The sequence below is a fragment of the Daldinia loculata genome (genome assembly GCF_022478755.1).
Source record: "Daldinia loculata strain CBS 113971 unplaced genomic scaffold F4817scaffold_75, whole genome shotgun sequence".
Classification (NCBI taxonomy): Eukaryota; Fungi; Ascomycota; class Sordariomycetes; order Xylariales; family Hypoxylaceae; genus Daldinia; species Daldinia loculata.
This window is the reverse complement of record NW_026054929.1, coordinates 4,388-27,490: the sequence shown is the minus strand read 5'-3', so window position 1 is coordinate 27,490 and position 23,103 is coordinate 4,388. Positions and strand designations below refer to the sequence as shown.

Sequence of the window (23,103 nt, the reverse complement as noted above, 5' to 3'; positions counted from 1 at the left end):
GTCTATCATTATCCTATAGAGGCTATGCCACCATACACTGAGAGTACATGGTAGCTACCCCAAATATCTTTTCCTACTACAGGGTTATTAGATAACGATCAAAATATTAATATTTCCAATCTCATTTCGTGACGAAATATCATAGGATTTCGAGAGCGAGTTTATAGGAGGACAATTGGATCTAAACGATAACATAGCAGAAAATAAGGCATACTCTGAACGTCGCATAGCATCGCAACGATTTCGTAGACACTTTATTTAAACTAAAGTCCTATGCTGATGATAGTTCTGTATCTCCTGCAAACACGCACAAGCCTAAAAAAGTAACAAATTGCAACGAAATACTGTGTAGTGTAGGGTATACAAAACGCATCTCTTTATTGGCTATTTGTCCAGCCCTGCATAGCGGGCCAACGCAATCCTCCCGCCCCTTATAAATGGTACCAATTGCCAGCATCATATGATATTGCCACATCATCCACCTTATCAAATCAGCCAGCTCACAAGACAACACCTTCAAATAGCTTCTCAACAGAGCCATCTACATACCTAAGCCAAAATGGGCCGCTGGTCATACCTCGACACAGACGAAGAGCGCCTCCCGCACGGCGTCAAGCGCATCGGATACGACGCAGACGACCAGGAGTACACATTTTTCGATACTTCCGACGGCAGCATCTGGGTCGGGGGATACAACGGCCCTACGAAGTGTATATCGAGGCCGGACCAGGTCGCGAGCTCTAGCGACGATAGTAAGGACGAACCGACGACGTATATCCCGACCGAGGAAGTTGAAAAAAGCGGCCCGCAGCCGTCGAGCAGCCCAAATACAAAGGCGTTGCTTAACTCCTTCGTGGCTGTCGGCAGGCTCGCTCGAATCATCGTGGCGCGGAGAGGACCGGGTGCGGATCGCAGGCTAAGCCGTGAAGAGCGGAGGCGAGAGCGTCGTGCCCGTGAGCAAACTAAGGAGGAGCGGCTTCGGGATGAGGAAGGGTTCGGCGAGAAGGGGTTCGAAGGGAAAGAGTTTGACTGAAATAAATTATTCAATGGATCTGTTACTTTAGGAAGTCGGTATGCCTCTCTTATGCTCTTCGAGCTGGTCTCGAAAACTTAACGACATTTTATTTGGACAAACTCGGGGTAAAGGGGCGTAAGCATGTGATTTAAATAAGGCATCAACGCTTTGAATTGGTTATAACTGTAACCATCGTCTTGTTATCCATAAACTCACCGTGAAGAATGCGGATTAGGCCCGTGATAGCACAGTCTGTATGGACATATCGCCTTGTCTAACCACTACTTATAATCCGAAGTCATACGTATTTATGAAGCAAGGGATAAGCCAGGTAGGTAGTCTAATAATCCTTTCTGTGACTTTATTTTTAGATCTAACTTGAGCATTGACATTATTCGTAAAGCGTTACGTCGTCGTTTATATAATCGTGCGTCCAAAGGCTATGTGCGGTGGGATAAGAGCTCACCGCGATAACAGACATGTATCCAATGACAGCGCTTCGCTCATACTATATCTATAGCGTGGGATCAGTACGTGTACTTGAAGCCCTCTATACCCTCAATAAGTATCTTTCCTTGCGAAGCGAGCTTATTCGCAAAGAAGAAGTAGGCCGAGAAAGCGCCCACTATGGCAATGATCAGGATGTGCGACCCAATGGAAACCCACACCGCAGTTAGATAATGCGGTGCCTCCTGAGACCGGACGATGAAACTTCCCGCGATACCGCCCGCACCGTTTAGGGCCGTCACAGCAGCGGCAGTGAATGCGCGCTTCCACTGACCGGCAATGTTATTCGCTTGGTAGGCACTTAGAGCCGCCCAATTGCTCACGTACGCGCCGGTCGCGAGGTAAGTCCCGACGTAGCGCACGGTGACCTGTTCAGAAAAGCCAAGCATGCAGAACCCGACGATCAGAGTGACGCAATTAAAGATGATAACGGGGCCGCGGAGGCGAAATCTGTCGCCGATCATAGAGGACAGGAGAACAGGGATGACTGCATAATAGTAAGGCGGCGCAGATAAAAGGATGGATTGGTTCTCGTCAAATCCCATGCCGTTCTGCAAGATGATAGGCAAAAAGTAAGACAGCGCAGTCGATACTAGGTTCAGTAGGAAGAACATGCACGCGAAGCCGTAGACCTTTGGGTCGCGTGCGTGTACGAAGACCTTGCCCCACGAAAATGGATCCGGCTCGACATCTTTACGGTCGGCATTAATGCGCGCGACGGCGAGTTCCTGCTCCTCCGGTGTGAGGAACCAAAAAGATCGGTGCGCCTCCTCAGGGAAATCCACGATCCAGAAGTACGTCATGAACCCGATGATAATGGAGATCAAGCCCTGCACCAGGAACATGTAACGCCAACCTGCGATGCCACCCTTGCCATCCAGCTGGTTAAGGCCGAAATTGACGATGCCGCCTGTAGCCAGGATAACAACTTCGCCAGTCTGCAAGAAGGCAAAGCGCGTCTGCTGCTCTCTCCTCGGATACCACGTTGAAATCAGATACGTCAAGCCCGGATAAATACCGCTCATAGACATACCGAGGAGCACGCGCAGCGCAATCATCTGTCGCCAAGTCTGAATGAAGGCGGTACACATGGTAATTAGGCCAAAACAGAAAGTAATGAAGGAAAACCATAGACGGGGCCCGAATGTACGCACGGCGAGCGTCGAAGGTAGCTGGAAGGCAATGCTCGATATGGTGAAGATAAAGATGCTAACGCTGAACCGGTTACCCGTGAGGTCCAAGTCCGTCGGCATAGACGTCACCGATGCAGAGCTGATAACGCCGGAATCGAGTAAATTGAGCGAACAGAGTATACCAGCGATAGTGCAGAGTCGCAAGTCGACCTTGAGCCTAAGCCGTCGTTCTAAAGCTCGGCGAGTTGCGACAGTATCTATAACATCTTCCTCCTCCTCTTCCTCTCCGGTGAAGTTGCGCTCAGAAACGACATCTCCGTCATTAGTAATTTTTGACGGAGAGGAATTGCTCTTCCGTTGATCCTCGAAAGGAGGAGTTAGAGACGGAGTTAGAGACGAAGCCATTGCCTAGGCCGTGCATGTGTATAAGGAACGCCGGTGCACAAGCGAGTAATAAGTCTCAAAACCGGCGGCCAACGGAGAGGGCCTTGACTTGGTGTCTTTATCCTTTATCATATAGATATAGACATAGGCCAGGTACCTTACAATAAGAGATTCCATGTAAAAAAGTATTTCCAATGTATACTAAGCAAAAGTGGAGATGCCGATAATATCTTACCAATCAAGGAACTATTCTTTATAGTATTTAGCGTATTTAACCACTCTACCGTTACGTTCCTGCTCTACATAGGTACCTAGGTATGATGATAAAGAGCTTGTCTGCTGGTGAATCATTTCCGTATTAAACGGAAGCCGGGTCTAGAATCTAGACTCAACGAATCGAGCACATTCTACGGATCTATTTACCTATATCGTAGCAAGCAATTGAGGAAAAGCATTGGATAGGGTTGATACTATTATAGTGATTCTTAAACTTTTCTGTGGCATGGATTCCCACCTTGAGTAGAAAGAGGCTGAAATTTGACTATTTTGATTCGCTTAGTTATTGTCATAGCCTTAGACAAGTTAGACAAGATAGCCGCAGCTATTAATGAAGTTGCACAGCAGACTAAGATGAGACACTTGGTATGCCCTAAGTAAGACATAGAATGCCGAATCTTTGTCGGAAAGATTGTATATATCATCTCACCCCGATTATTCGGAGCTCGGGAACCTTCTGATCTCCCAGGACTATTAGCTCGATTAATTTCCGGGAATGCCGAAAATAACGACCGACCAAAACCGTCGTCGCCGAGTTTATAATAAATCTCTCAAATAATGATATGTCCCTGGGATAGCCCTTAGTATAGCACCGCAGGATATTAAAAAAAACCCTAAGATCGAAGATTTCCCAAATGAGAAAAAAAAAAAATCCTACTTTGTCATAGGGTTCAATAACATCCCATACCTCACTCGTCAAACCTGTGCAGTGCTCCCCGTATAATACCCAGATATCCGTCATCGCCGTATGTATAAGCCACCCCTACCCAAAGCCTGATCTTTGAGTTCGCTTCCGGCAGTGCGGACTCCGGCTAGGTGTAGTGGGACACTATCAACTCGCTTCTGCATTTGTGATCTTATTTCGATATATTTATCCTCTATAGTCCTAGTGCTCATTTCCGACTTGACCCTACGAAGAGTCATATCGCACTGCCAATTCTCGCGACTCAGACTTGCCACTGTCGTGCTGATATCTCGTATAGCAGCAGCAGTCATTTCTGCAGGCGACTGGAAGGTATCGGGCTTTGATATGGGTCTTAGGTATGCCATAACCATGACCTCGACATTAGCGTTCAAAAACCTAGCTTCGCCAAAGTCGTGGACAATGTGAACTGCGACCATTTTCTTAGGAACCACCCGAGGCGGTGCGTATGGTGAAGGTCCAATAGTGATGAGGGCTTCATGCCAGTCATATGAAATGTCTTCGTTCCCCTGAAATGGTTGAACAGCAGCCCAACCGATATAAACACCATTGGGACGTAGTAGTAAATCATCCGGTATGCCGGATAGGTTCGCTGTTGGTATTCCGGTTTCGGTTCGGCCTCTGCCAGTTCCTTGGACTACCTTGCTAATGAATCGGATTGGATACGGCTTCTCTGGTCCACTATCGGCACCGACAACCCGAGGAGGTGCCTCCAGCACCCCCTCTGTTTGCAAAGACTCGTAGGCGCTATCCCTTTCTGCGTCAAAGGTCTCTTCTGCAGCGGTAACCCGTTCATTCACCCTAGAGTTTTCGTATGCCATAAGCGCAGCTTCTTGGGCTATTAACCCGGGGCCGTATTTTTCAATCTGGGCCTCTATGACTTCCCTCGCAGGTCCGATGTACTTTTCCACGGTAATTTGGCCTATTACTGACGCTACTTTCAATCCGAGTTCGATAGGCATAGTTGTCAAGCTTGCACCACGCAATACGCTCACATCTGACGACGTACTAGCTATGCGAAAGACGGGCGAGGGACAAAGCGTCTTCTTTGACCCTTCACCGGTGCACATGACAATACGCAAATAGCCATCTTCCGCCGAGGCGGGGATTCGAATAACACACGTTTCGCGGGCTATTTGTTTAGATAAATGCCTATGGGATGTTGCCTTCTTGATAAATTTTTTGATATCCCTTTGCCATGCTCGCTCATCCGTTTCGGGGACTTGAGAAGGAAGAGCTGCGAATGAGGGAGTCACTTCAATCCAGTTTCCCTGCGTGCGTAGAAGAGCACTAGCAGCCATACCCATATTCCCAGAGAACCCCTTTCTCTGTAGCCAGAACGAACGGTCAGCTGGCAGAGGCTTATCTGCAAAAATCGTAATGGCGATACTCGTAGACGGTCCTCGGTAAAGGATCACCCCGGCCGAATGGCGGAGAATGCTATAATGCTTAGTTGATTCGAATGGGTGTGATATAAGCCCACCGGCAAAGTAGATGGTCTCATTGACAGCCGCCTTCCATATCGAATGGCCGAGATTAGAAGTATCTGGTGTTGAGACGCCGGAGTTAAGTGAGATTTCTGAAGGGCTAGAAACAAGGGGAATGGATAATTGCCTTGGAGGGACGGCTGGGGGGGCGGCAGGACTGATATCCAATTTCAATTCCTTGGTTTCAATTGGTAGAACGGGGTGCTGGTGAGGATTTGGCAGTTTAGTTGGTTCTAGATAATCATCAAGGATATCGTCAAGGATATCGCCCGCATACGGGGGAGGTGGTTGTGGATTAACCGATGGGACCGGCTTCCTTTTGATAGTTGTTGTAGATGGCTGATCCATTTGTTCGTTGAGATAATATTATATTATTACTAGAGAGCTGAAAGATAATTCGACATTATGAGAAGGTGGCTAAAGAGGGAATACTAATATGATAGACAGTTGTCTTTTCTGAAATTGATAACTATGCTGTATCCCGTCAAACAAAGAGGTAATCATTAAATAGTTGGTTTTACATAATAATACAGGAGGAAATAGATTCTGTCTTGAATAGAAAAATAAAATATAGTAACAAGTTGAAGAATGTACGGCAATGTCGAATGAGAGAGAAATGGAATTAGAATTAGGGGCTTTTATCGATGCTTTGCCATTGGAAGCTGCTTGGCGACCGCGATAGCTCGGCTTGGTACCTTAGGTACCTAGGAAGGTATGCATCGCACTGTATATAAAACTGTACGGATCCGTACTGAACATATCGGTACTCCACTAGTTCATGTGGGGTGATACATCGGCACTTTGGAGTTTGTTAAGCCGTGATTTGTCGACCTAAGATGTGCATAGAGGTAGTCGTGATCCAGCATTATGGTTCCCTGTAGCTTTGCAGAGGCACTCGCCTATCGCAAGCTATCGACTGCCTAAGCTCAACCTTAGCTTCTCCAACTTCTCTACAGCTTCATTTCATCTCTCTACAGCGTCATCATTCATTACCCACACCCTTTCATCGTACCCTTTCGTTTGTTAACTGAGAATGTAGAGTCATTGGCTTGGCCTCTGGCTTGGTAGCTACTTTACATCTTGGACTCGACACGATAATTCTGATATCATTCAACATGGCATCTATCACCAGTCCACATTCATCGGCGTCCGTCTCTCGCCCTACATCCCAACATGACGTCCCTAGTCCCGTCGGTTCGATACCTGTCGAAATCCTCGTACAGCATCTACTTGATGCCAAACGCTCGCTTAATTCTATGGGCCTGGTCGTACGCGCCGATGGACTCGTTCATTTGGCAAAAGAAGCCCATGAAGAATCTGTAGTTCTCGCCGCGCAGTCGGGGTTCATCCGCGAAGGTATAAATGAGCAGATCCGACTACTACAGCATCTACGACGGAGCATAAATAGAACGTACGACAATGGAAAACGCGAGTTCAAGCAGGTTATCAAAACCCTAGATGCTGCTCACGGTCGACTTGAGGATACCATGAAAATACTACGGGATAGGGTCGTAGATAGCACATTTAGACCACCCGGTGAGGGCAAAAAGAATCTGTTGGATTTCATAGACGAATCGCAGGTTGAAGGAATAAGTGATGCTCTAAAGGAAAACATCCAGTCCTTGCAGGTTCGTACCACGTTACTCATAAGATCTTATTCTATACGAAACCGGTCCTAACCCTTTGCTAGAACATCCAGAAGTCGTTCGACGGTGATTTACTCCGCTTCGATACCGATATGCGCTTACTTAGTAAGACCTTATCCGGCGCTCCATCTTCCCCATCCCCATCCGCTTCGTCTTCAGAGCGTTCGTTACCTCAACTCTTCTCCTCGATGATTGATAACTCCCACGCCATGGCCCAGCTCCTCTCGTCGTTGACGAAGCACTTCGACCTATGTGTAACTGCTGTTAGGACGACGGAAGGTGGCGCAGCCTTAGCTAGGATCAAAGCTGCCGAAGCAATAGACTCTCAAAGCGGTGTGAGCGTGTCGATATCCGGTGTGATCGCAGAGCAAGAGTCGCATATGCCCGAGGACGATCCAATTTCCCCTGAGGATCGTGCTCAGATGCTCGAAGTCGTCATGCAAGATGCATCAGAGGTCGACGATGTGGTTCGAGAACTTAATATACGTTTACAATCCATGGAATCTGATTTCACAACTATTGACGGCCAAAGAAATCGAGTTAAGGCAGTCTACCGCTCAACTATCGACGCGTTTAGAGTCTTGGAGGATATTGGCGCACGACTCTCCAGTTATATTTTGGCTGAGGTGGAATTTCGCGACAGGTGGAACGAGGAACAACTGGCGATACAGGACAAGTTGCGCGAGATGGACGAGTTGCGAATTTTCTACGAAAGTTACTCTAATTCGTACGATGGGCTAGTCCTGGAAGTCGAAAGGCGCAGGGCGTTACAGGAGAAGGTAGTAAGCATATGGAAGAAGGCGAAAGAAAGTGTTGACAAACTTTACGAAAACGACCGCAGGGAGCGGGAACTATTCCGACACGAAGTCGCAGAATATCTACCACACGACCTCTGGCCGGGTATGGATGACGACATGGTCAGATGGGAAATTATGCCCGTCCGCGATGGCAGATCTATTAGGCAAGATGAGATGGCAAATCCACCGAATCTTGAGGGGAGCGTCGTCGAAGCTACAGAGACAAGATATGGTCCAACATCAGACCTATAATATCTAGGCGTAAGATAGGCGAACCAGGTATTTTTCGGGGGCGTTTAAATAGGTTATTGGCTAGGGTTTAGATTCATGTGGTAGGATCACAAGTCCTGTACTTGGATGGCGTTCAGCGCAATTTCATCCCTTTTTGAAGTTTACTAGGTTGTAGGGATGGTAGACTAGGAGGTAGGTAGCCAAGGTCAGCAATACTGAATTTTTAGTTTTGAACTTATGGCTTAGGTGCCTCTTGGATGTCTTTTAGGTTATCCATCTTCTCTAACCACTTCTCGACTATCGGGTACGGATCTAAGCTGATCTGCGTATATGCGTGCTGTCAGACCCACAGCTCAAAGTGCGAGTCGACTGCTGTGATGCCTCCAAGATGCTATCGCCGCCAGTCTTCTTCAGTTGTCCTTCAAGAACGCTGGAACAGCGCTCAGTCTACTCCAGGTAACGCTTCAGCACGTCGTCATTTTAAACTGGATTATAATGTCTAGGTGTATCGTTTAGTTTTTATGTAGGACACCTTGAGGAACTCGAGGGTCGCGGCGAGTTTGATGGGGTTCGGGCCCGTCGCATGAGCGTGGAGGGCATTTGTTTATCCTATTCACCAGTATCTATTACATGGATACGACGTCATATCCAAAACAGCACGTCAAGTCTAATCAACAATGCTGCAGTATAGCCTTAACATCCTCTCATAGTTAGGCGGAGATAGCATTCTAAACAGGCAGTCTTTCTTCCCGGCGCTACTACGATTGGATCACATATGTTTCTATTGGGTCTGGATTGTTGAAATGAGTGGTCAAGGGACTACTTTCAGGTACAGTACATGGTATCTTGGCATGGAATGTATATATAAGAAGGACCTCCCTCCTCACTCATACAGTTGGTAGATTAAGTTAATATACAACTACAGCTCATATACCGTATCTTTCAGCATGGATACAATTACGTTTAGTAATAGACATTGCTAGACATCAATGCGAGATTTGGCAAATGTCGACAAGAAAACAGATTTTGGGATTGATAAGCCTGAATTATGTTATGGTAAACGGGGCAGTTTGAAGACTAGCCCGTATACTTCGTCAACAGTGAGCTTTTACAGTACAGCTGAATAAATGAAATCCGTAAATCATGCTTAAGGCTTCAACGCCAACCATAGCCAGGGATATCAGTATGCTACCAATGCGCCGAAGAATGCCAAAGAAACCCATTGTGCGAAACCATTATAGAAAACCATATGATGCAACGTCTTGCTGGGAATGCGAAAGCGTACACGTATTGATACACCTCAACGCAAACAGTGAGCTCGAGTAGTCTTTCGACTACGAGCACACAACTGCCTCACCTCGAATACACTGGTGCCTGGGGTGCTGGGTATAAAGAGGACCAATCCGCGCAGCGGCGCTGCGATCAGATCGAGATCCGAGGACATTCGGGAATCTCATATGCGGACCTGCTACGAGCCGTCACCCAGCACGACCCAGGCTTCTCCAGTGACGGAGGCTGCGTCTACGATATCTTCCGCGACAGTATCAACATCCGCATTACTCAGAATATCGACGTCCTCCAATAACGCCCAGTCATGCGATTCTTCGTCCTCTCCTTCTGAATCAGAAACCAAATCGGGGAAATCAGCGGCCTCCGGGGCAGCCTTTTCAAATGAAGGTGCTGAGCTCTCCGGGAGCTCGTGGATAACTGAGAGTGTCGCATCCCTGTATGATCGCGTCGAAGCATGGTAATCCTCATGATGGTCTTGAGTTACGGAGATATCTTCCACGGGAGCAAGGATCTCATGAACCTCGGGAACCAAAAAAGGACCGACGTCTATGTCCGAACTTAACAAAGCGTATGAAAGATCTAGGTGTAAATAAGACTGCTCTTTGCGCTGCTTCCTTGCTCGCTTCGCTGGGCGGATTGAGTAGACAGGCTCATCGTGGACGATGGCGTCCAAGCTGAAGTATGAACCACGCGAGTGTTCATCGTCATATAGAAGACCCAACTTATATAAGTCAGAATCATCTTCCACTACGTCGGAGTAGAATCCTTGGGTCTTGGGTTCTCGGAAGGCTTCCTGGCGTTCAAGCCGGGGCTTGCTACGACTGCAGTCGGAAGGCAACGCAAAGTTGGGGTCGGCTGCTAAACGGCGGCTATCCTCATCGTCAAACCCCCATGCTGGATATGAAGGCCGAGGTCTTCGCTGCCGGACGATACGGTTATCGTGAACTCTACTAACCCTAATAGACCGATTGACTTGGTCGTACTTGAAGGCTCGTTTGAAACTTTGTGGTTCTTGTCGACTTCGCCATCTACTGGGTGCAGGACTCAGTCGAGGCACGCGGCGTCGAAAGGGTTGGTCGGTAGGAAGAAGTGATGATGCAACGGTCGTCATGAGGGGCGGTTTATTGGGATATTTATAAGAGTTTTGTATTTGTATTTGTTATTGTATTATTGTAGAACTTAGGAAACACGTAAAGCAAAAGCAATGTCATGAGGTGAAGGACGTAATGGATGCCACGCGCAGGGCGCTGGTAGCGTAAGTATCTCGGTGAAGATTAACAGAAATAGAGAGAGGCAGAAGCTAAGAGAATAGTAAGGTATTTATAAAGTCTACCTTTAGGTGTATGAATCATAAAGGTGTCTAGTTTCAGCCTACTTATGAGAGAGTCATCGAAAGCGATGTCGTTTTTGATGCCATACCCCCGGTTCCCCCGGGCCCCCCTGCTTCGAGGCGTGTAAGACGATTGGCTAGATGGCCGGGTCAAGGTGAGTCACCGGATCCCATTCTCACTTTAGCTTAAACAGCGAGACGGTAATGGATGGCACAGCCTACTAGCAACAAGGCAGAACCACCTCGTTTTAGTAGGTTACTGCAAAATAAATGGCAGTGGGGCCTAGATCTAGGCAGGAAAGGCCTCAAAACTTGTCAGATGAGCAACATGTTGGGTGTATGGTGTCAGACATTTAGGGTGACTTTTGGTTTCAACTCATAGGCAATAGTGTTAGTTATAGCATCATACTAACTCCAACGTAACGACGTTAGATACGCATCCACAGGGCGATAATATAAAGAGTTCCTGAGAAAATTAATATAGATTAGGTAGGTTAGGTATTCTATCAATAACCCACCCTGATGATGATTGAGCTAGGTTGAGATTGAATGTCATAGGCAGCAGGATAAATAAGTCTTGGGTGCAACAAACCATTGATTGTGAATCACTTTAGTTAATGTATCTTTTAGAAGAATAAGTCTTCTACATAATTACATATCGTATTAGCGTCAAGATAAGACCCGGAAAAATCAATCTGGGACTAGCAGTCGCGTCATCTGAAGTAAGATCCACCCCATCAATTAGGTACATTAGGTTCAGGAGTTACGACATCGTACATGACCCTTCTTTTTTTATGCTTCTATAAAATCATTTCTCATCCGAATAAAAACAACCAAATCAGTCAAGTAGAAGTTCGGACGAGGTTATGTCACCTCGAGATACATTGAAAACCTCAATTTTGGACGAGTTCACATATCAAATAGTACTCGCTACCCGGAAGATCGAGAGATTGCCAATGCATGTAATTAATGTGTACATATGAGAGCGACGATCCCGACCGACTTGTCACATTTTAATAAGAAATCCATAAATTCCCTTACGACAGCATCCACACGCTACATTGCCGTCTCTGGATCGCTGCCCCTAGATCTCCGTGAATTTTTAACTGATGTCGAATTCATCCGGTTTTTCGATGCAAAGACATCATTCGTTTACGTCTTTCTCTAGCTCTCCATCTTCGTCTTTTATCTCATATACTCTTCTCCCTGATTGAAAGAATACAAACATCAAACAGATCAAAATGCCTTCTCCGATGACTAAAGCCACGCTGGCCGCGGCCGGTCTATCCAGCGCATCCAACATCCTGGCGCAATTCCTTGAAGCGTACCGAGACGGCCACCCCTTTGTTTTCGATTTCGCCAATTTCCTCCGCTTCGTTGCCGTTACCTTCATTACTGCTCCTCCGAATTACATCTGGCAGCAATTGCTAGAACGCAGCTTTCCTGCATATGAGCGAAAGACATCCATCGGTGATATTGAAAAGCTGGGCATAGACGGAGAGGACGTGCGAGCGCGAGGAAATGTAGAGGAACAAAAGCCTAAGCTGAACTTGCGAAACACGTTCGCTAAATGGTTCATCGACTGTATCACCCTCGGCGCGATTTTTAACACGGTCGCATTCTTCATACTCATGGGTATTTTGAAGAGCCAACCCGTAGCTCAGATCGCGCAGAACATCAGAACCGAGACGATCCCCGTCATCGTTGCCGGATATAAGATCTGGCCGTTCGCCTCCATCATCAGCTTCAGCTGCGTGCCGGTGGAACGACGGATCGTCTTCCTTAATTTTGTGGGACTCTTGTGGGGGATTTACATGAGTCTCGTCGCCTCCAGAGTTTAGAGGCGTTGATCACGATCGACACGTTGACATCAGCATGAGCTGCATGATGTCCACGCGAGACTGTAACGATGTATATTGATCAGTGCGTGTTCCGGCGGCACAGATAGGATTATTACATGGAAGTTGGTGGGACCTTTTGTGTATATTTCATATTCAGGTATGCCAAATCATGCAGTCTGGAAAGCAGTTTTTGTTCCAGTCTCAAGTTTAAACGTACCTACCTATGCATCCTCTTGAGATATCCTCGGTGGTTTCCTTGATGCAGTTAATAAGCTACAATCTTCACCATATCTTGAAGGCGTCGTCCATGGAATCTACAGCTTGGAGACATGATTTAGGTGCCCTAAGTTCAGGTTTGCTAGTGAATCTCGCCCATTTAAAGATGACCTACGAAGTTAGGTAAATAAGAAATTCAACCCATACCTCTGACCATTACAAACCTACTCCTATATCAAATATTATACTTTGTATAGCTAATTTTATGTTGATAGAACCCGTCACCTTACATCACAGTACAAGCTCCATCTTCTCTTTCGTCGCAAAGCTTCAAGATATCTATGTTCTTTAAGAATTTCTGCAGTTTCGGCCAGGCCTCTACAACTTCCTTCTTAATTTCGACTTGGCTGGTGGTCTCGCGAGCTTTGGCCTGCTCGTAGTAATTATTTACGAATTTTCCAAACGGCGAATCCCAGCCGTACATCTGAGGAATATGCTTGCGCAGTTCAAGCATTAAGCCCCAGAAGATAACGCGTGGTTCTAGGCCATATTCGGCAAGTTCGCTTTCCGCCTGCGGGTTCATCGGGCCCGCGAGCATACTGGACATCAATGCTAAGGTCTCTGTGAGAATCAACCGTTCTGGGCAGAAAGGTTGGGGGGAAATGTTCGGCATTATCTCGACGAGGAGCTTGAGCCCTAGCTTGAGCGCCTTGTAAAGACTGCTGGATTCCATGTATACACTAAACAGTCGACGACAAAGCTCGGGCACAGGCTGCCGCGCCCAAGTCCACATTCCTGAGTCGATGCACAGATGAAGGGCCTCCTTAAGGTCTTTTTCTAAGGAGTAGCCGCTCTCAGAAACATCGAAAACCGATGCTTGCATAGCAGCGAGTCTAAGCTGCGCCCTGGATTCATCGGTCCCAGCTAGGAATTTCCCCAGCTCTGCCCTATGACGCTTCACCAGACCATCTGCCACCTTACAGTACTCCTCAGACAATTCCCGCGGCGGCTTCGCAAACATATCTTCAGGGGAAACGGGACACTTTATACACTTGGCGCATTGGCAAGTGAAGTGACAAGCCTCTTTAATATGCGCTTGTCGCACCCAAAATGGATTCGTCGTCTCGGTATATGCCATGAATATCTCTTCGCCTTTCTTAATAGGTTTCAGCGCACGTAGTACCGTGCTTGGCTGGTTGCAGACGCGTACCACGTTCGGGTCGCAGGAATGGTTTGCACTACAGATCAAGGGGTCAAACCCGCGGCCATAGTGGCCGGCGTCGAGCGGAGAGCCTATCTCGAAAGTGTTATACATAACCTACAAATAGATGTCAGCTCAGGGTCACATCATCTCACACTAGTCTTAGGGACACACGTTAAAAATAAGGTCTCGAGCAACAGCTTCCGCATCGTGACCATCGATGGAAGGTTTTCCCGCATACGTCCAAGCCGCGTTAGCAAGCATATAGAAGTCATCGAACTTCTCTCTATCTAACCGACGAATGTCTTCAAGATGGTTGCTATCACCAGCGACTGGCCAGAAATTCAAGATATCAAGTATCTGTTCCCTCTCATCGCCGGTGTTATCCCTGAGGCGGCCAAGGAGCTTGATCACAGCACGTACACCCATAGGCACTTAATAGCGACAGTCAGTATATGATTTAGGTGCTTCTCAGGCAATCGGACGGTAAGATTCTAGCTCTCGGAACAGATATGAAGAAGAAAACCTCGAATACATACAATCTGGACGGGTACTTGGAGCTAAGACATGACATTCGTATTTATGCTCGCGCTTCCAAGCCTTACTCTGGCAATTCTTGGAGCAGTACCCTACTCGGCGGCAACGGGTACATTTCTTAATCTCAATAAGCCCATTCGGTAGCCCCATGGAGGCTGCCTGCATGCGTTCCATAGGATCAGTAGCGCCGCGCTGGAAACACCAGCCGCAAGTATCTTCCATATGATCGGTATCAAGCTCGGCGAGGAGCGGCTGGTCGAGGAACACAACTAGGTCACCCGGGCCAAAGTCTTGGCAGGCGAAGAGGCCGCGCCCGGCTCCGTTGATGGTCGATTTCTTGACCTCCACTTTGTTATTTGCCGACATTGTTTCCGTATAACTACTTTTACCATAAGATAGATGAAGTTGAGACCGAACAGAACATAGAGGTTAGGGGAGCTTTTGCAACTGTCCTCATTATGATGTCAGCTACACCGCAACTCCTGGTGACTCGGTATTCCTACCAGAAGAGTGTTTTAACCCAGTATGAGATGTTTGGTTGTGAAGGTTATATCCTCAAGTGCCAGCGAGACACGGTGGAGTATCTCTTGAAATCTAAGTTAGGTACCTGTTTAATCTGTTCAAAAAGTTCACCATCAATTCTAATTGGACATACCCTACCTGTAGGTTTACTCCACCGTGTCTCGCTGGCACTTGAGGACGTAAGGCTTTTGGTGCTTGGCTAACCAAACCGCCAATAATTTCTAGAATAGCATGCTAAAAATAGGTGGTTCTATTACAAACTATTGAATCATTAATGTAACAAGTTTGAAAATAACGGGACACTCACGAATACAATTCGAAGCAGTGAGGTAGTAATGATTCTAGTTAAACCCTCAAGGGCAATCATTTATGTGCCTCGAGGATATATCAAGATATATTTCCAAAATAATAAAAATGGCAATCTACAAAAAGATACGCTCGCTAGCCTCTACCTGGTCTAAATATCTGGACCATCCAAAATGTAACGACGGCATAATCGTTATCAGGTGTATCATGCTGTGCAACTGATATCACATGTAATCATAAAACGCCTCTCATTAGTCCCAAGAAAACCAAATGCTTGACATCGCTCCTTACCAGCCAAACTTCTCTACCCGAAGTTGAATATCAGCCCCTAATCTAACAGCATCAGCACAAGCATTCCTTGCAGTCCTGTTCAGGCCATCGGGTCCAGAGACTACAAATCCAATCCTACCCTCCGAGGCGGCGGTTAAGTCGGCAACATATCCAGGGATATCCGGTCTGCCTGCTTCAATTGTCGGCTCGGGGATAGTTACATGGACTCCAAACTTCAGTAATTCAGCGATTCTCTCCTCTGGTACCCAGGAACGTTGAGCTCGGGAGTGTATTACCCAGATTAAATGGACCTGTCTCTTCCCGCAATGGCTTGTTACTAAATCCCATGCCATAGGGAAGACGACTGCAATCCCGGATCCGCCAGCGACGAGGACAGCATTCTCGCATGACCTCAGCATATTAAGGGGATCTTGGGACCCATATGGTCCGTCCAGACGAACAGCGACTCTCGAGTTTAAGCGTGCATGGTTTAGAAGGTCAGAAGTGAAGCCGGATTGTACTCTGACTAATAAACTTAACCAAGCATGGCTAGGCGAGCCTGTGGTGTCCGTCGCGGGTGCAGCGGACGCGATCGTAAATGGGTGAGCCTGGAGAGAATGGCTACGGCCGAGTACTGGGACTGAAATAAACACATGGTCGGCTGGGCGCCAGCCATGCCGGATACTTTGTCCCAAGGAACTAAGCCACCCTCGTGCTTTAGATGTAGGTATGTCCCAGTCCATGGAGAGGAGGAATGTCTGGTCATCATCCAATACCGTAAGGTCTGCTGTAAAATTTGCAGATTTCATCCACAAACGCCAGACAAGTCTATCGAGGAGGAAAATGGCCAGCGATGCGAGTACATATGGTCGACTTGTGAAGAAATGCATATATACGAATGCGAGAGCCGCGACTTGTAAGACTACATGCGAGGCCAGGAAGAGCTCATACCACCTTTGCCGAAAACTTCCGAGAGAGGTAAAGTAGAGCAACTCATATGACACCCACGCCCCAATACCCCAAAGGCATAAAGGGTGGGTAATATAGGCGTAGAAGCTACCACTCCTCAGCCAAGGAGGCTCAAGAACAAGCCGCCAAAGAAGCATTCCAAAGAAGTGGACTATTGCTTCGAAGCACATGAGCTCGCCAACGCGGCGATGGTAAATGTTGAGGGCTTCATAAGAGTGTCCTGTAAGGAATCTAAGCGGTTGGTTTTTGGCGGCGAGGAGGTAGAGAAGAGGTAAATTGACGATGAATATTATACCAGCTCGATCGGCGAAAGCAAAAAAGTACTTTGGATCTAAGGGGACCTGGTAGAAGTGGTAGAAAGCATTAAGGCCCAGAAAGGCCAAAACGAAAAGAGACGTCCCATTTGATGGCAAGGTCCGATTAATCAATGGGATCGGCCGAGGTTGGTACATCAACAGGGACTGCAAACGCTTAACGACATGATTTCCCCATCCAACCGACGGAGACTGGCGCCGTCTAGATCCAAGGAGAGGTTGCCTCTCAACGTCGGTTTCGACAGCTTTCAGTGTAATTTGGGATGATAACGAGCCCTGTAGAGTACTACTAGAAGACGACTCGGCCTCGTTCGCAGCCTCGGAATCGTCGGCCGTTTTTCTGGTAGAGCCTTGCTCGAGTTTTCGCCATTTTGACTTCTCTCGTATTCTCTCGTTTATGTGAAGTAAGGTAAATATCAAAAGCACTATTAATAAAACAATGTTGTAGGTATAAATGATAGTGCGACCGTCGAGGATGTAGGCAATTAGGTCTCGTAAATACTCGAGCCTTTCGGGATCGATCGGAATCTTTCTCACCGGAGGGGTATCTTTAAATAGAACAGAAACTTCATCTAGGCCGGGAGGAAGACGCGATGTCCTCAGGCTTTCCCTGAAGATATTAAGAACCCAGTCCGTATCAACTTGGTTGACGGACATCGTTCCTTGTTAGGTGGTGTTTAGTGTAAGATTTAATTAACAGGGGGGTTTCGACGCAGCAAGATCTTATCAGATTGATAAAGATTCAGCTAATCCCTAAAACTGCGACATCGGGCACATGACAGCGTGGGGGGCTGGGGGGTTGTCAGCGGATCTAATGCAATAGCTTGGCTGTCACATGCAATTATCGTGCACGGATCAAGAGTGACTTGACTTTTAGACACATTCAGGGGTCATGAAATATTAACATTTTCCAAACTGATTCAAAAATAGATAACACTCTGTTGTTATTCAATAGAGCCCATTATTAGAAGTTATTGAGACGAATTAATCTTTATTTGTTAACTGGCTTCAACAATCTAAATCGATTCAAGTTAGGTACCTAGGTTAGGTACCCGATGTAACCTGCATTTTGAGTTACGCCAGCTGCCGCTCTTCATCACTCTTGTAAAGATTCAAATCACAAATTAAGAAACATAGTATCAAATTTTGCGAAATCATAAATTATGAGAATACTTCATTACTTGAAAAGGGGTTTCAGCCAAAGCGATATCTTTGCTCAACCTAGTCAAAACTTCCGCGGATCTTATAAAAGGTAGCTAAGGTCCCGTAAGGATGCTAAATGAGAAGCCTAGAGTAAACAATATTCTTAATATTCAAAACTCGACTTTCACAACTTAGAATTGGAAGTTATTTCCACGTCTTCTAAGTTCATCACACAATATTCTACTACCTACATCCAGTATGACAAAACGTCATGTATTAAGTCTATCTAACAAGTCTACGATGCAAACTAGGTAACATGAATAGGAAGGCAATCCCCAGACAGTAGTTCCGAACTCACAGAATGGTTAGACACTATTATAATTATAATTCATTAAGTAATTCGGATCTTCTGGAGTTGTATAAATGATCCCGAGGTTATCCAGTGATACTTTACAGGGTGAGCAGCCGCCAGCTCCCAAGACACCCCGTCTCCTTTCGATGTCGCAACATGAACCCTCTTACAAGACGGCGGTGACCGACGTCACTGGCACCTCAAACGAGGTGGCGCTGGCGGGGAACTCAATGGAGCCGGAGGCATTGTATCGGGCCTCGCCCTCGTTCCAGATGTGGAAGATCGAGAGCTTAACGAGGTCATCCGCCGAGGGTACTTCCCACACAGACTCCACGTACGAGCCAGCAGCCAGATCAGTTACGGCCTCGCAGTTAGGAGTGCCATTTTGCTCCTGTAATGTGAGTTAATACTTGTAACTTACAGCTACATGGCTAAGAACTCTAAGAAATGCCTCCTGTAAAGGATCTCGGATAGATAAGAAGTAATTATTCCGAATACAAGATAGCAAGAAATTGAAGGAAAATGGTTAAAACATACAGCAGAGAGAGGGTGGCAGATGGCACTGAATGCCGGAGCACCTTGTACGTATTCCGCGAGGGCGTTGATGTTGAAAACTGCTATGCAGCCACCCTATAGGTTTATTAGCAGAGGTTAATAGGGGTCAGGTACTTATTATATAAAGCAACCCCGCATACTGCCCATTTAGTACGACCCTTCCTGCCCTTTACCACCATCGAGAACTACAAAACTCACGAAAATCAGACCTGGTTTAGGTTACAAGTTCCCGCGCCGAAACCACCACTCTCTCCGAACATGCCTAAACAAAAACCCAGGAAAGTGCTTTGCGATTGCGGCAAACGATTCATAGACTCTCAATCTCGGTCGCGGCACACTCGTAACTCTCCGCTCCACCAGCAACCCGTAACAGCTGCAGCGGATACCGACGCAACTCCTGCTCTAGCAGGAGAATCGGACGAGACTCAGGAACTCTCCACAGGTAAGGAAATTGAGTCGGTAGGCAGACTCTATACTATCAAGGCGATAGCTGGAAAGGGAAAGGGGCTCGTTGCTGCAACCAAGATTCTCAAGGGCACGCGCATACTATCAGAGGTTCCTATGTTCAGAGTTCCGCGGGATAATCCCGACATCGAGGCTTTAGAGCGTATCGTTGCAAAGGAGGTAGAGTGCCTCAATAAGGACCAACAACGTACTTTCTTTGACCTAAGAAACGTCCACGGAAATGCTTACAGTCGATCTCTCGGAATTGCCAAAACCAACGTCCTCCCTCTTGGCTCCAAGGCCAGGTTCGGCGGTTTGTTCCCCGAGGCCTCTCGCATCAATCACTCTTGCAGGCACAACTCTCAGAATACCTGGAATGAGAACATTGGGCGGCTCACCATCCATGCACTCCGAGACATTGAAGAGGGAGAAGAAATTACAATTACGTATCTGGCGATCACGTCGGAGTATGCAGACCGGCAGCGTTTTCTGAAGGAAAAGTTCAAGTTCGACTGCAAATGCGAGCTCTGCTCACTGCCCCGAGCCCAGCGAAAGCGTAGTGACGCCCGGCTAAAGGAAATTCAAACCATTGATAGCTCGATTGGATACTTTTTTTGGGGTGGCTTGGAGTCGGAGAGGGCGCTCCATCTTTTACATAAGATGTTTGGTTTATTTGAAAAAGAGAATATCTGGGATGCGAGTATCGCTCGGGCATACAAGGATGCATACGACATTGCCATTGAGAGCGGAGATAAACCAAGGGCTCGGGTTTTCGCCGAAAGAACGTACGACGCACGACGTCTGATTGAAGGGGATGACAGCCCGGTCACGATGAGGATGAAGCGGATAGCTGAAGGACTCTCTGCAGAGGCACAAGGGCTGAGTGGACTTGATTTTGAGAATTGGCTTTGGATGCTACCTTCGTAGAGCTAGGTCAACGTGAGATGAGTGTCAAACTGTCCTCAACAGAGGAGTACAGACATCAAGATAGACAGAGAGATAAGAGATCTTCAATTTTTAATCTAACTTAGCTTTTCTCGCTGACAATATCTCGCTGACAAAGGAAACCGTGAGGGAATTTCCTTAACCTAGAGGTTACATGACATTTCCTTGTGTGTACCTTGAAAGCATTGTGCTTCCCTGCCCGACGATTGCCAAGGTACGGAGATCCGAACGAACCAAGGGCAGGGCGGGCAACGCTGAAGAAACGCCAACATTGGGCAGCACTCAGGGTGCGTAGCTTCATTTAGGTACACATGAGCACCTGGGCATCCACTCTGCCTTGAGGAACGAAGAGACGAAAAGGCTCTTATGCTGGCTTCGCTATCCGTTGCTGTATAGTAGAGTCAATGTCAGTCTTCTTCCGGTTTTGACATGATGGGTTGTATCGGACTTTGGCGTCCCTCTACGGGGCTTGCTCTGCAACCCTTATGCTATGCCCTGTGACAGCTGAGGGCTGATGCCTGGTATCGTCGTGCCCGCTAATGTGCTTCGTTGTGCTCACCATCGTTGTGCTCACCATCGTTATGCCCGTCATCATTGTGCCCGTCATCATTGTGCCCGCGGTTGCGCTCTTCATTGTGCCCTTGCTTTAGTATCCAGTTCATAAAAGCTTAGTCGGAATAGTACAAGTAGTAGTCACAATCGTCGATAATGTCCCTGCAGCTGGTCGGGCCGTCGTCAATCCAGTCGTCGTCAACCCAGTCGTTGTCAATCCAGCCGTCGTCTTCATCGAAGTCATCACGAGAAGGAGGGACGCCACTCCACTTATCCAAAGTCCTATTCTGGTCTTCGCTCCACGGAGCTAACGTCCTACCTGGGCCGTGGGGCTGGTACTCCGGTTTCTGAGACGCCTCGACGCGCTTCTTGGTTTCCTTGTTAACCAAGTCTCGCCACCTATTTGTATTCGACCGGAATCTCCTCCACAATTGAGGAAGATACTGGACATCACCAACACAGTAAGAGATGATTTCGGTTGGGATTGGGCGCTGTTCGAAAACCTTGTAGGAACCGCCAGATTCAGCCTTGAACGATTGCCCTACTTTCTCTTTTACCAGCTTCCAGCTCCTTAGGTCGCTGCCATGCAGCACACTTTTCTCAATACACTTGGCTAGGCCGTTCAAATACTTTCTGGAACTCGTGGTCGTCCTCGTAGCGCTCTCCATAAGCTGAACATCCTCCACCCCTTGTAGTGCCACGCCAAAATGTGCAAATAAAGCATCCGAATCGTTACGAACGTCGAAAAAGACCTTCGGGATCTTTTCGTCTTGAAGGATATCCTTTAGCGTCTTCCCTTTGATGCCAGTGGTGTTGAACGCTTGTGAACCTAGCGAATATACATCGATAAGACAGACGCGTTTGGTCGGGATACCTGTATCGATCAAAAGGGTGAGGATGGAAAGTGAGCCCTCACGGCAGAGGTTTACGCCTTCGAGATCGATGTACATGGTTGGCTCGTACGGCTCTGGCGGTGAATGGCGCAAGATGAGCCAGTCGACTAGATCGCCGACTTGCTTCGTCGTGTTGATAATCTCTGTCTTGATGTTCCTCATACTTATGGCAAGTGGTTTCCAACGTTTTCCCAGACCGTCTTGGGGCCACCTTTTTGCTGATAAAATAGTTGTTGCCGTTACTGGTAGAAGGAGCGGATTCCCCTTGGATACCAGGACTTCAAATCGTTCAGGATTATTGCTCTGGGCAGAACGCAGAACCGTTTTGAAAGGAAAGAAGGGTTCGATTTCGTGCACAGGCAGTCGACGGTACAGGCCACTAGGATCTTTAATGTTATTTAGTAAAGATGTTACTTAAAAGAGCAAGGTATCAAGACACTCGAAATATTATGGTAAGATACAGTTATAAATATGTCTCGTGTTTTCGGGAAGACTTTTATCATCCAAAATTACCGGTTTAAATAAAGATCATACTAGAATCTTCGAATAGGTTTGTAATTTGCCATACAAATAAGAGAGTACGATACTTATTAACTGCTTCAAGTAACATCTCCATTAAATAGCCTTCAACATCCTAGGGACCTGTAGAGGAATCACCAAAAGTTGGTCGCGAGAGAAAACGGCCGATTTTGGCGGTTGGCGCACAGGGCAAAATCGGCCACATTTTGCTCCGCGTGCAGCTCGGAGATAAACCTTTTTGACGGAGGCTTACTGTAACTCCGATGCAGTTGATCAGGGGATCCTTGATCGCCGACATGACACGCCCCTACCGCCACGAGACTGACAATGACTTCTCCGCATCGTGGTGAGGCTCGGAAATCCAGATCCAACCATTCTACGAGTTTGGAAGGCGAAAAGAGCTCGAGTGGTGTTGCGGGTCGAAGGGTCCTATTTCACTATACTTTATTTAGTAAGAGGAGGCTCTCCACAAACCAGGGGGGGGGGGGCATGGAGTATGTAACTACGAGAGTTTACGTCTATAACTACATAAGGTACTGAACATGTCCTTTGTTCTAGATGTCTCATCTAGAATCCTGACAGGGTATTTACTCTTCGGTCTCCCCAAAGGCGATACTATTACGACCGCCAAAGCTCTAATTTCATCTGAAGGTAAAAGCAAACTAGCAACATACTATCTATCCATCAGATTTACAGATCCTATCGATCACCTCGTAAAAGCACAA

General features: G+C 47.1%; 10 protein-coding genes across 10 annotated transcripts; 4 read left to right on the top strand and 6 right to left on the bottom strand.

Annotated features, from left to right (window-relative positions):
• The first annotated feature begins 304 nt into the window (after positions 1-304).
• Positions 305-1,287, top strand: F4817DRAFT_272533 (uncharacterized protein). Its single transcript, XM_049299442.1, has one exon. The coding sequence runs from the start codon at positions 560-562 to the stop codon at positions 1,031-1,033; it is 474 nt and encodes a 157-aa protein (XP_049154736.1). The 5' UTR covers positions 305-559; the 3' UTR covers positions 1,034-1,287.
• F4817DRAFT_272532 (putative MFS transporter) lies at positions 1,288-3,214 on the bottom strand. Its single transcript, XM_049299441.1, has one exon. It carries the CDS (start codon positions 3,058-3,060, stop codon positions 1,543-1,545), a length of 1,518 nt encoding a protein of 505 aa, XP_049154735.1. The 5' UTR covers positions 3,061-3,214; the 3' UTR covers positions 1,288-1,542.
• Positions 3,215-3,504: 290 nt separating this feature from the next.
• Positions 3,505-6,149, bottom strand: F4817DRAFT_351190 (uncharacterized protein). The gene is made up of 2 exons (XM_049305034.1): positions 3,974-6,149; positions 3,505-3,884 (listed from the first exon to the last, which is right to left on the bottom strand). The coding sequence occupies exon 1, from the start codon at positions 5,851-5,853 to the stop codon at positions 4,054-4,056; it is 1,800 nt and encodes a 599-aa protein (XP_049154734.1). The 5' UTR covers positions 5,854-6,149; the 3' UTR covers positions 3,505-3,884; positions 3,974-4,053.
• A 215-nt stretch (positions 6,150-6,364) lies between these two features.
• F4817DRAFT_272517 (autophagy-related protein 17) lies at positions 6,365-8,318 on the top strand. The gene is made up of 2 exons (XM_049299440.1): positions 6,365-7,133; positions 7,196-8,318. Exons 1-2 carry the CDS (start codon positions 6,621-6,623, stop codon positions 8,198-8,200), a joined length of 1,518 nt encoding a protein of 505 aa, XP_049154733.1. The 5' UTR covers positions 6,365-6,620; the 3' UTR covers positions 8,201-8,318.
• A 1,329-nt stretch (positions 8,319-9,647) lies between these two features.
• Positions 9,648-10,580, bottom strand: F4817DRAFT_320191 (uncharacterized protein; the record flags this gene model as incomplete). Its single annotated transcript, XM_049301155.1, has 1 exon — positions 9,648-10,580. One exon carries the CDS (start codon positions 10,578-10,580, stop codon positions 9,648-9,650), a length of 933 nt encoding a protein of 310 aa, XP_049154732.1.
• A 948-nt stretch (positions 10,581-11,528) lies between these two features.
• Positions 11,529-13,013, top strand: F4817DRAFT_351185 (uncharacterized protein). The gene has a single exon (XM_049305033.1). It carries the CDS (start codon positions 12,041-12,043, stop codon positions 12,638-12,640), a length of 600 nt encoding a protein of 199 aa, XP_049154731.1. The 5' UTR covers positions 11,529-12,040; the 3' UTR covers positions 12,641-13,013.
• On the bottom strand, positions 12,995-15,267 carry F4817DRAFT_351183 (uncharacterized protein). Its single transcript, XM_049305032.1, has 3 exons — positions 14,597-15,267; positions 14,232-14,491; positions 12,995-14,174 (listed from the first exon to the last, which is right to left on the bottom strand). Exons 1-3 carry the CDS (start codon positions 14,958-14,960, stop codon positions 13,143-13,145), a joined length of 1,656 nt encoding a protein of 551 aa, XP_049154730.1. The 5' UTR covers positions 14,961-15,267; the 3' UTR covers positions 12,995-13,142.
• Positions 15,268-15,440: 173 nt separating this feature from the next.
• On the bottom strand, positions 15,441-17,698 carry F4817DRAFT_351180 (uncharacterized protein). The gene has a single exon (XM_049305031.1). It carries the CDS (start codon positions 17,630-17,632, stop codon positions 15,710-15,712), a length of 1,923 nt encoding a protein of 640 aa, XP_049154729.1. The 5' UTR covers positions 17,633-17,698; the 3' UTR covers positions 15,441-15,709.
• A 918-nt stretch (positions 17,699-18,616) lies between these two features.
• On the top strand, positions 18,617-20,396 carry F4817DRAFT_361794 (uncharacterized protein; the record flags this gene model as incomplete). Its single annotated transcript, XM_049306452.1, has 2 exons — positions 18,617-18,782; positions 19,399-20,396. The coding sequence occupies 2 exons, from the start codon at positions 18,617-18,619 to the stop codon at positions 20,394-20,396; spliced, it is 1,164 nt and encodes a 387-aa protein (XP_049154728.1).
• A 502-nt stretch (positions 20,397-20,898) lies between these two features.
• Positions 20,899-22,558, bottom strand: F4817DRAFT_272331 (ribonuclease H-like domain-containing protein). Its single transcript, XM_049299439.1, has one exon. It carries the CDS (start codon positions 22,019-22,021, stop codon positions 21,083-21,085), a length of 939 nt encoding a protein of 312 aa, XP_049154727.1. The 5' UTR covers positions 22,022-22,558; the 3' UTR covers positions 20,899-21,082.
• Between the last annotated feature and the right edge of the window lie 545 nt (positions 22,559-23,103).

What these genes read in the sequence shown, in the direction of transcription:
- F4817DRAFT_351190 (XM_049305034.1), bottom strand. Translation starts at nt 5,853, where the DNA reads ATGGATCAGCCATCTACAACAACTATCAAAAGGAAGCCGGTCCCATCG.
- F4817DRAFT_272331 (XM_049299439.1), bottom strand. Translation starts at nt 22,021, where the DNA reads ATGAGGAACATCAAGACAGAGATTATCAACACGACGAAGCAAGTCGGC.
- F4817DRAFT_351183 (XM_049305032.1), bottom strand. Translation starts at nt 14,960, where the DNA reads ATGTCGGCAAATAACAAAGTGGAGGTCAAGAAATCGACCATCAACGGA. An exon ending in TCCAAGTACCCGTCCAGATT is followed by an intron (nt 14,492 to 14,596) that starts GTATGTATTCGA and finishes GTCGCTATTAAG; the next exon opens with TGCCTATGGGTGTACGTGCT. An exon ending in CTCGAGACCTTATTTTTAAC is followed by an intron (nt 14,175 to 14,231) that starts GTGTGTCCCTAA and finishes ATCTATTTGTAG; the next exon opens with GTTATGTATAACACTTTCGA.
- F4817DRAFT_351180 (XM_049305031.1), bottom strand. Translation starts at nt 17,632, where the DNA reads ATGTCCGTCAACCAAGTTGATACGGACTGGGTTCTTAATATCTTCAGG.
- F4817DRAFT_272533 (XM_049299442.1), top strand. Translation starts at nt 560, where the DNA reads ATGGGCCGCTGGTCATACCTCGACACAGACGAAGAGCGCCTCCCGCAC.
- F4817DRAFT_351185 (XM_049305033.1), top strand. Translation starts at nt 12,041, where the DNA reads ATGCCTTCTCCGATGACTAAAGCCACGCTGGCCGCGGCCGGTCTATCC.
- F4817DRAFT_272532 (XM_049299441.1), bottom strand. Translation starts at nt 3,060, where the DNA reads ATGGCTTCGTCTCTAACTCCGTCTCTAACTCCTCCTTTCGAGGATCAA.
- F4817DRAFT_272517 (XM_049299440.1), top strand. Translation starts at nt 6,621, where the DNA reads ATGGCATCTATCACCAGTCCACATTCATCGGCGTCCGTCTCTCGCCCT. An exon ending in AAAACATCCAGTCCTTGCAG is followed by an intron (nt 7,134 to 7,195) that starts GTTCGTACCACG and finishes ACCCTTTGCTAG; the next exon opens with AACATCCAGAAGTCGTTCGA.